We start from the raw sequence: 11926 nt of genomic DNA, 5'->3' as shown, positions 1-11926 counted from the left end.
TTCTATCTTTAATTTCATAATTTATAGTGTATTCGAGATTTTAAAAGATTGATCAAACATACTAGTAAACGAGGAATGCAAAGTTACAAGTTGATAATCAAATGTCACTTGTCATGCGTGGTATAGGCATGCCATATATATATATATATATATATTAATAGAATGATATCTTAGCGTCATCGATCGTTAAGTTTATGTATTTGATAACACGAGTGTTTGTTAATCTTTTGATTTAATCCTTTGCAAAATCTGATGGCTGAGTGATGATAATATACAAATGCGTAATTTAGTTATTCGTATATACTATATTAAACATTGACTTAGAATTTAATATTAATAATCTACGTAAGAATAGTGTCAAGATTAACCATAAGCAGCGGTGGATCTAGTAGCTAGGGGGAGGTGTTTTTTTTTTTTTTTAATTTGGTGTTCGATAATCATATTGAAGTTTGACTCAATTTGGATTTGCGTCGGAAAATTTCACATTAGGATAAAGCGTTCCATGACAATGGCGACTCCGTATATAAGGGGACTCAAATTCAAGACCTCTAATTAAAAATGAAAGAATATTTACCACTCCACTACAACTCATGTGGGTAGAAAGAGGGTGGTTCGTAGTTCACTCAAACTCTTTCAATGAAAAATTAAATTATATAATAGAAGATAATTTTTAATTTATTTACACTAAGTCAATACAAAATGCATTATTACATGATTTAACGAAGTAAAATGAATTATAAATTTAAACACATGACATGCATGAATTGACTTGGTGTAAACATGGCCCGATGTGGATTAGTTTTTTCCGTTGGCTAATCAGTAGTTTAGGAGGTTCAAAACTATATGAATTGGTGCAATATGTGTATTCTCTAAAGGAGATCAATGATCGATTTCTCATGTCAATATTTTTCTCGATCAAATTCTTCATTGAATCAAATTACCTATAATATACATCTTCTATAACTTATTCAAAGTCTGATATACCCCTCAACTTTGTCATTTGAAGCTAATATACCCCTCGTTATAAAAGTGGCTCATATATGCCCTTACCGTTATACAAACGGCTCATATATACCCCTGCCGTTACAAAATGGCTCACATATACCCTTCATTTAACGAAAGTTAAAAAATTAGTTTTAAATTTATATTTATTACTTCTAATTTTTTTAAAAAAAATTATTTAGGGGTATATATGATCCTTCAATCAAAGTTCAAGATATATTTTAATTTTATTCATACATAAATTATTTTTTGACTTCTTTTATTACAATTATTTGAGTTTCTTATTCTTATTTTATTTTTTTCTTTCATTCCTTAGTTTAAAGAGAAAAAAATTAAACTATTTTTTTTGTGTGTATTGTAATTTAATTTCGTATTCGAAGAAAAAATTTGGTCATCTGCAATAAGTTTTACAAGAATATTAGTGAAATATAAATAAATTTGATTATCAAAATAATAATTATAAATTAGTCATTGAAACAAAAGTCAAAAAAAATATGTTTGACGAGGATTAAATTTACTCATATGGGATTATATTTTTTAGAAAAAATAATAAAAATTTAGATTAAAATTATTTTTTTTTTCATTTTCCGTTAGAGGAAAAAGGTATATGTGAGCCATTTGTTTATAAGTAGGGGTATATATGAGTCACTTTCATAACAATGGATATATCAGCTCTAAATGACAAAATTGAGGGATATATCAAACCTTTTTTCCGTTTATTTAATACGTACTCAAAGAAAAGTGATTACGGGTGAATTTGTTTTACTATTAGTTTGGTAGTTTTATGGTGAATCCAACAGGGAGCAAAATTGTCTGAGAAAAAAAAAATAGTGATACAGACCTCATTGGGGAAAATAAAAAGTAAAATAATAAATTGGGACAGTTGAAATTGTCGGTTCGAATTAAAAAGAGGAAAGACCTTAATATCCTCTTCTTGTACTTTGCTTTGTACTTTTTTGGAGGCAAATAACTTTTATTTTCCTCCGTTCACTTTTAGTTATTTATTTATTTTTAAAATAAAAATATAAAAAAGTTTATTCTGCGTCTAGTTAAAGATGTTATATAGTCGTTGAATTATTCATCTCGTCATTTACATTATAATAACATAATATCTTCATGTGCATGTGAAGGTGTAAATTGGACACCCTTTGGCGAAAAATAAATATCATATATACGAAGAAAATGATATACAAACTACAAAGTCACTAAATAACAAATTCTGGACACTCTTAACATGATAGGCTGTTATAGCCTAGTTATTTTAGACTCCTTAGATGGGTTCCAGATGCTTTGAATGAGTTAGTGCTTGCGTGTTCAAATCTCCAATTTTATTGTATTTTTGAACACCGTTCATAAAATTTCTAACTCAACCACAATTTTTATGCATGATGAAATAACTAATTTCAAAATATTTAATCTCGAAATAATTTATTTTCAATCAAACGATTCCTAGGATGTACTAGAAACTAAGATGTTGTATGTCTATATATGTCCACTCATCTTACACTTTTTTCTTCTTATTGGATTTATAAGCTAGTCTTTACCTCATTGGATTAGTTATCCACTATTTATGCTATGGTAACAAGATATCTCATATACATAATAAAATAATTATTTTAAAATATCATAACATAAATATACAGGTATGTATCTATACAGCAAGTACACATTAAATTTTTTAAAAAAATTAAAAAAAATGGTCCCTATAAAGTAGTTGGATTTATAGAAATGTCACATTCAACTTTATTTTTCACAGTAATGGGCTACCCTAATTTGGACCGTAATGTTGTAGTAACTTTTAAAAGCCCAACTACTTTGGTAGTGTAAAAAAATTCTGCACACCTAATTTTTATAGCCTTAAAATTGATGATCCCTATTTGCCTATATACATACATATAGTGTTAGACAAAAGCATGCATCACTGCAAAATTTTCATTGAGTCTTTCTTTTCTTTTAGCCGCTGGATTAATTAATAACACATGTAGCGTGTAGTTGTTTCGTAGCTGGTTAGAATTATGCGAGCGATAGTAGTATAAGTGAATATATGTATTGTTTTATGTAGGGATTAATTATATATGTATAAGTTATTTCACCTTCTATCGTGCACAAAGAAACTTATGTATGTATTAGTAAATGCGGATTTTTAAACTGTCAACCAAACGTCTTTTGATTAATACATGCATAATTTATTTTTTATCAAGCTTTTAAACGACTCGTTAATGTTTAGAGGCGGATTTAGGGCGGACTTAGTTGTTTTTGATTTTGAACTATATATAACTCGATGATGTTTAAATTTAATAAGTTTTGATTTTTGACCTTGAAAACTTAGAAAATTTATACGGTTGATTATGAAAATGTGCGATTTTGAGTTTTTCTCTTTTGCTTTTCTATGGGAAAATATTCGCTGTTATTTCGAAAGTAAAATAAACTATAGATTTTGATAGTAACAAATACTGATTAAGACTCAAAAATTTAAAATTTTAACTATCTCATACTCTATATCTAAGTTATAGAGTAAAAATTATTCATGTAATCAAATGACTTATGTATCAAATAATTATATGTCAAATCTTTATCATAAAAACCCAATTTATATAACCTCCTAATAAAACATAGTAACTAGTTGTTTTAATACTTTATAAACTACATTTGTAACTACAATCATACTAACCATAACCATAGAGTGAAAATATTATTCAAAACAGATTTATTTCCAAGGATAAAAATAATGTTTAAAATAGAATTTATTTATTACTATTACTAATATTAATACTAAATTAATACTCCCCCCGTTTCTAAAAGAATGACCCCATTTTCATTTTAGTCTGTTTCAAAAAGAATGATCCCTTTCCTTTTTTGACAAACTTTTAATTTTAATTTTACACGTGACATGTTTAAAGCCACAAAATTAAAGGACATTTTGATATATTTGGCATAACTTTAATTTACAACCACAAAATCAAAAAATATTCTTTCTTTTCTTAAACTTTATTCCAAGTCAAACTAGACCATTATTTTTTAAACGGAGGGAGTATTAAGAAGAAAAAAAAGCACTAGAGATATCTAGATTCTAGCGGTAATAAAGTTTCCTAGCAACAATATTCATTGAGTTAATATCATCGCAATTATAATTGATAAAGCGTTTAGCGATATTTATATAAAATGTTAATTATATATAATACAATCAATACAATAAAAATAATTTTAGCAGCATTAAAAATTGACATTAATAAAGAGTCTAAAGTCTTTATCGGCATTAGTTAAGTGTCATCAGAATCAATATCGCTAAAGGCTATAGAAACATATACAAAGAATATCAATTGCCGCTAAAAATACATATATTTTAGCGACAGTGTTTAATTATTTTTGTTGTTGTGAGTACTATTATATTATATCATTATCGTTAAATATAATATAAAAAATATTATATTATTATCATTAAATAATTATAACTAAATCTTGTGTTTGTTCTAGTAACATACATTGGAATATAATAACACGTAAATGGATGACCAAATTAACCCAACTTTTGGTGGGAAAACATGGATATAACTCTTCAAACGTGTTTAAACCTAAGCCTAAAATACATTTAGAAAAGACTAAGTAGTTACGAAAAATGTTTATTAATATAATAATAATATTGTATCCCTACCAATACGCAAATATATTTTGACTTAGAGAAAAAGTTTGAGACATAATTAAGAACATAAGAGGAAAAAAAGACAGATGTTAATGGTGGCCAAGTACCCACGTTATAAAAATAAAATTAATAAATATCTAACTCAATCTTGTGACATAATTTAATTTTTTTCGTCTTAATTTAAGTGATATTTTTCACGTTTTTGATATTCATCAGTATAAAAGTATAGTTAAATATTCAATTTTAATTTTATAATATTAAATTAATATAATTTATTTTTAAAAAAAATTTATTAGTTAAGTCGAGTTTCGAAAAGTAAAAAATATCACATGAATTGAAACCGAAAAAATTCAGATATTTGCATTGCAAACAGCTGGATGATCAAAGGTGATCGCGGCGCTGCATGGGTTGATTTGAATCTTTTTTTTTTCTTTTGGTTGAAAAAGTAATTTTTACGTCTAATTTATTTATTTAATTTTAATTTGATGTAAAATTTAAAAAAGTAAATAATTATTTTGACTCGTAATCTTAACTAATATATAGTATGTGTTGTGATTTTAACTATATCAGCTGTGAAAAGTTAATATTAAGAGTCGTAAAAAAGAAAATAAATTAAAAAGGAAAACACCTTAAATATATTAAAAAGAAGAACATATATTATGCATAACTAATAAGTGCATCATTATCAAAGGAAGTGCTATAGTTAGCACTACTTTGATCAAACTATTGAGGTAGTTTTTCTTTACGATGGCAAGTTTTAATTATCGAAGATATTGTTATTCAAATCTTAAATAAAAATGTATGGCAAATTTTGCTTATCGAAAATATAATTTTATATAAAAATGTATGAAGAATATATACTATGATAAAAGGGTTAGTAGAGGTCATTATATAAGTCGTATTACTATAGCTCTTGTTTTTTAATATTTATTATTGTTTTATCATGTACTAGTTGTATTCTCTGTTATTATTTTTAATAATCTATCTTAGTATGTTATTAATCGTGTTTCGATTCTTACATTATTTTGTTGTTTTTGCTTTTTTATGCTAGACGTTGCTATGTTTCCTTGCCACCTTCTATATTCTCTCCGCCTTCTTTTTCTTTTTGTACCCGAATTTACTGCACTTAAGCTGATTATCGTTTGAAAACAATCTCTCTATCTTCACGAGATAATAATAAAATCAGTGTATATTCTATCTTTCTCTTGCCTCGCTTATTATGGTTTTACTAGGCATATTATTATTGATAAAAGTCATCAAAACTCTATTATTATTTTTTTGCAATTACATGAGAAGTAGTGGCAATGAGATAACACAAAAATAAAATGATAATTGAATTACTACTTTCTAATTGATAACTCAAAGATAGTACATTTGAAGTGGACTTAATGTTGGTACATGCCCCCAACTCTTATTTGTAGTATAAAAGTCCATTATTAATTTGGAGTTTGCTGTCCTCTTTATAGTATTTTGCAATAATTAATATTCATCAATAATTTTTCAATAACCAAAACTATTCATTAATTCATATGGAGTATAAATATCATTATTTCTTTTAAAAAAAAACATGCAAAATCAAAAATGGGAAATGAAAAAGAAACAAAGATAGACTGCTTATGACCTTTTAGAAAATTTTTGAGAGAAATGAATACTAATGTGTCAAGCTTTAGAAATGAATGCCAAATAAAAAATTGAGATATTAATTGAAGATATCTATTTATTTATTTATTTTTATCTAAAGCTTTAATTTAATGGTAGTGATTTAGTATGCTAATGAATCTATATGGACCCTTAATTATATCATGGTTAGTAACAACAGATTTTAATTAACATGAACCATTTAGTATATTCTTTTAGTTAAGTAAATATGTAAATACAACAAAGTGTAATTAAGGCATTTTCCCCATTCCTTTTTTACTTTGCCTTCACGCTCTGTTTCGAATCTAATAGATGGAGTATAAATTAAGAATGAGCACTGTAAAAGATAACTAAGTTAAATATTTTCTACAGAACGAGGATCGTAATATAGTGATAAATATTATTTTTTTCATTAATATAGTTCGAAATTTCGAGTTCGAGCATAAGGTATTAGTTAGAGAATGCTGTGCATTTAATATGAAAATGATATAAATTTAAATTTAATTGAACCTTATAATATTAAATACCAAATAAGAATCGGAAAAAAATTTCTAATAGGAAAATGACCCTTTAAAGTTTGAATTATAAAGAGTTTACATGAGTGAGTAGTATCTCTTTTTGAAAAAAAATAATAATTTATAAACTTACTAAATGTTTTTTTTACATTTTTTTTCTTCTTTCTTATGATAATAGTAATATTTGAGACAACTTTTATATATTTAAATTAATTTATCGAATACATGTATTTTTTTTTGTTAACACTAACATACATCAAGTAAATATGTTTAATAAATTTAAGATAAATAAAAAGAAATTACTTGTACAAGATTTATGCCTCGAAAAAATACCCCTTTTTTTCTTTGACTTCCAATTGACAATACTATTATTTTTACAAACAAAAAATTTCCGCTAGATCATAGATTTTGACGTTAAAATTTTTATATTTTTAAAGTTATAATTTCTTAAATTTAAATTATGTTTGACAATATTTTTTTACTTGAAATCTTCTTTGTATGAGTAAAAGTCTCAAAAATTTTAAAAACAAATTCTGAACCAATTTGCAAAACTTATAATTCTTTCGAACATATTCTCAAACACAAATTCAAAATTTATAATTAAATAATTATTTAAAGATAACTTTAAAGATATAATCTCAAATCTATAATCAAATGCTAGCTAAATCAATATTAGTTAACATTGAGTGTCGACGAGATACTATAAAAACAAGTTAAATTGTTTAATTATTCGTTGAAATCAAATTAAGTTATCTAGACGTACACTCCCAAAAGTTAAAAATATTTACGTACCCGCTCTATATACCTTTTTTACTATTATCCATTATCACATCTTACCATTTGTTCTTTAAGAAAAACACACACCCCAACACTAAAAAAAAAAAAAAGTTTACAATGTTTTTTCTCTTAAATAAATAAAAAAAAAGCATCTTCCCAAAAACCCCGCACATACCCTTAACAAACACAGCTACTTCACAACTCACCACACGACATCTTCTCCATCTTCTTCCTCTTTCTCCCCCTTCTTCAATGGTAGCTTCTTTTAACTCTCTGTAGATCTGAACAGAACTGAAAAAACTCGAAAAACCCATTTCAATATTGTCCGATCTCACCATTTTTTCGTAACGCACACCAAGTGTTTGATTAATTGCTTGTGTGAAAGAGAAAATACGGTATTCGTTTGAATTTGAGACACCCCCAGTTGGATTAAGCTGGGGGTAATTGTGGGGCATTTTCATTTCCCAGATGGGAATGCCTGTAAGACGATGAGCAAAACCAGAGACGAAGAAGAAGAGGACGAGCGATATCACGACTCACTTGACCGGTTACTTTCGTCTACTAATACTTCTTGTTCTTCATCTCCTTCTTCTGATAACGAAGAAGACGATATAAAGGATCTTAGTTTCAATTTGGGGTCTCCTAATTATGGTGTTTCGGAGCCGCTTCCGGTACCGAGGTTCCCAAGGGGTGTATCGAATAACTATGATGTGTGGATCTCTGAACCCATCTCGGTTGAAGAACGACGTATTAGACTCCTCAGTCAAATGGGTCTTGCCCGTGACCCTTCTCTCCTACGACATAGACCGTCACTCTCACAGTCTGCTGCTGCTGACTACGATTTTGACGAAAGACCGGAGATTTTTGGCAGATCGATTTCAGAAAATCATTTGAAGTGTCCACTTGCCGGCGGTGAGAGTATTTCTAATAGTATTAATTCCAAAATTAGTTGTATTGAGAGTAATGTTTGCGGGATCGTTCGATCAAAATCGGATGGTGATCGCAATTGCTCTCATTGTTGTTGTTCTTATTCAGTTCATAAAAATACTGATGTTATTTCCTTGAATTCTACTTCCATTTCATCAGTACAAGTAAATATGGCCAATGGGGTTGACGGTATAGTTGTACATAATAACCGAAACCGTAGTAAAAGTCTCTGCGAGGATCTATTTCGTAATGGCAATGGATCCCCGAAGAAGCCACCCACAGGAAAGACGAGAGCTGATTCCACAAATAATGGGACCTGTAATTCGTTGACGGTGCTGGCGAATAATGAGGTGGAGGAAGGGTTGGAATCAAATGGAGATATCGGAATTGAAGAGCAGTTGTGCACAATAAAGAGTCTTGATGATGGGAAGGAGTTTGTGGTTAATGAAGTTAAGGAAGACGGGACTTTGAAAAAAGTCAAGGAAGTGGGTACAGGAAGGCAGTTGACCATAGAAGAGTTTGAGATGTGTGTTGGGACATCACCAATTGTTCAAGAACTGATGAGAAGGCAGAATGTAGAGGATGGGAATAAGGATAGTTTGGATGGTAATACAAATGAGGATGTTGAAACTGGACCCAAGTCGAAGAAAAAGGGAAGTTGGTTGAAGAGTATCAAAAATGTGGCTGGTGCTATGACAGGTTATAAGGAGCGGCGGAGCAGTGATGAGAGGGATACATCATCTGAGAAGGGCGGCAGAAGGTCAAGCTCGGCTACAGATGATAGTCAGGATGCTTCTTTTCATGGGCCTGAGAGAGTACGGGTCCGGCAGTATGGGAAGTCCTGCAAAGAACTTACAGCACTGTATAAGAGCCAAGAGATACCGGCACATACTGGGGCTATTTGGACCATCAAATTTAGTTTGGACGGGAAGTATCTCGCTAGTGCTGGTGAAGACTGTATAATACATGTCTGGCAGGTTACTGAATCAGAGAGGAAGGGTGACCTATTGCTGGATAAACCAGAAGACGGGAATTTAAATCTCTTGCTTTTGGCAAATGGATCTCCGGAGCCAACTACAATGTCACCAAATGATGGCCACCCGGAGAAGAAAAGAAGAGGAAGGTTGTCTATAAGTCGAAAATCAGGGAGCTTCGACCATGTTTTGGTACCGGAGACTGTTTTTGCACTTTCAGAAAAGCCCATCTCTTCATTTCAGGGGCATGAGGATGATGTGCTTGACCTCTCATGGTCAAAGTCTCAGGTTAGCTAGCACACTTTATTTTCATATTGGACACTTTCTGGACCCTGCCTACCCTACAAAAGAATTAAGCTTTCTTTACATTCCTTGATGCTAAACATTTCACCAGTATGAATATGCCATGCGAAGTTGTATGTACCTTTGTCAAATATTTTTGAATACTACCTCTTAAATGACAACATATTTGAACAGTAAGTCCGCAGGGGAGTACGTGACTTGTAATAGATAAGAAGTGAAAGCTGATTTTTCAATTCAAACACAATAAAGATATTTCTTTTGAATTCAGATGTCCGCTAGTTTATTATTTTATCAATCAATGTCTCGTCTTCCACTTACCTTCTTTTTCCCCTGAGAACAATTAAAATTGATTAAGACTAGCAATCCATTTGCCATCGGTTCAGGTTGAGGGACAACTAATTCAGGGTTTGAGTGTATGCTGAATATAGATTTCTGTCAAGGTGGATCTAGTACTATGCGACGATTCTTACTTAATGAAAGATTTGCTGGAGGTATACTAGGATTGGTTCTTCATCTTTTCTGACAGAATGATACCACAGAGTTACTTTTGTGTGGGAATACACAAGAAGATGAAACGAAGAGTCATTTAATCTCTTTATAAGATGATAAACAGTAGCATGGCTGGACACTGGATGTGACTCTACCTTTCCTGGAGCTATCTGAGCTTGTTCACGAGTACGAGTTCTGCTTCTTATCTGACCCCTTCTGTTGGAGGGGAAAAAAATACTCCTATCTTTTATTGTAGTTGCTTTGTCTCACCCATTTGTGAAAGATTGATACCAAAGAGCAGACCAATGAACCTTGATTCTATCCCACCATACAGTATCTTGCATTAAGCTTTCCCTAGTGGACTGCCAGTTAACACCTTCTCAGTTACTTGTTTCTTCCTTGGTTAGGACATAAGCAAATATCTTGTAATGAGAATAAATGGCTGTATTCTGTTAACTCTCTCAGAAAATAAATAAATGGCTGTATTCTAATGGACAAAATGGTTTATCTGGCTGCTATTTATATCAAATGGCTCAAGCTGTTGTGGTTTGTGGTCATCTTTTTTGGTGCTTAAATTAGCTTACCACCTTTTAAGTTCAATTGTATAGAGAAATCTGGCAGATATAGAATGATACAGCATAACCATCTACTTTGCACCATTTCCTTCCTCGGTTCTGAGAATATTATCCAGATGGCAGTAACCAATCAAAAATATATATATTATCTGGATGGCATTTTATGGTTATTGATGCTGGATGATTCTTTAAAGTCGCACAGTGCTTAATAAAAAGATGATGAGTTAAAGTTGCATAATTTAATGGTTTTATTTGATGACTCCTGATATTTTTTCTGATAAGTGGGAACCCTTGAAGCATTTGTTTCCTGTTGCTTTCTAAAATTTGGGTTGTTGGACCCACAGGCCACATGCCATTAGGTTCTTTGGATTAGTGAACTAATTATTGTACTTTTCTCTGATACATTCTATCATTGTCCTTTCACAGCATTTGCTTTCATCTTCAATGGACAAAACAGTGCGGCTGTGGCATTTGTCTAGCAAGTCTTGTTTGAAGGTTTTCTCACATAGTGATTATGGTATGCCTATTGAACCGATCTCTTATCTTTTCACCCTTCCCACACCCATTGGGGAGGGGTGGGTGGGTTAAGTCTCATGAATATGAATACCAGTGTTTGTTAAGAATTTCAGAAAGAACTATAATGACGTAGAAATTACATACACTGGAACTTTTTCACTAATTAACTGATTGCAGTGTGTTCTTGACTTCCTTTCTTTGCCACAGTAACCTGCATCCAGTTTAACCCTGTTGATGATAGATACTTTATCAGTGGATCCCTAGATGCTAAGGTTCGCATATGGAGCATTCCAGAGAGACAAGTTGTTGATTGGAATGATCTGCATGAGATGGTCACAGCTGCTTGCTATACACCAGATGGTCAGGTGAGACTATTTAACATAGTGCTCATTGTGATGTTAGGTTAAACCATTGGTAGATGAGAAACACTTAGGATTTGGATCCTTCCAATTTTAGTTGCTAACTTTTTAATTGTTGTTTGAAGGGTGCATTTGTTGGTTCATACAAGGGGAATTGTCGTCAATACAACACATCAGGTTTTAATTTATTGTCCCTCTTGTTTCCTTGTGC

The 11926-nt window shown here is 30.7% G+C and overlaps 1 protein-coding gene across 1 annotated transcript in view; it reads left to right on the top strand.

Moving 5' to 3' along the window:
- The first annotated feature begins 7699 nt into the window (after positions 1 to 7699).
- The window catches only part of LOC107026291 (WD repeat-containing protein 44), a 6372-nt gene continuing 2145 nt past the window's right edge, over positions 7700 to 11926 (top strand). Inside the window, exons 1-4 of the mRNA XM_015227199.2 lie at positions 7700 to 9761; positions 11267 to 11357; positions 11564 to 11721; positions 11841 to 11892. Coding sequence (XP_015082685.1) covers positions 8061 to 9761; positions 11267 to 11357; positions 11564 to 11721; positions 11841 to 11892 — 2002 coding nt within the window. The 5' untranslated portion in view covers positions 7700 to 8060. The remainder of the gene's footprint in view (positions 9762 to 11266; positions 11358 to 11563; positions 11722 to 11840; positions 11893 to 11926) is intronic.

The sequence above is a fragment of the Solanum pennellii genome, chromosome 7 (genome assembly GCF_001406875.1).
Source record: "Solanum pennellii chromosome 7, SPENNV200".
Taxonomy (NCBI): domain Eukaryota; kingdom Viridiplantae; phylum Streptophyta; class Magnoliopsida; order Solanales; family Solanaceae; genus Solanum; species Solanum pennellii.
The sequence above is the reverse complement of the archived record's forward strand: the minus strand, read 5'-3'. Positions and strand labels throughout refer to the sequence as shown.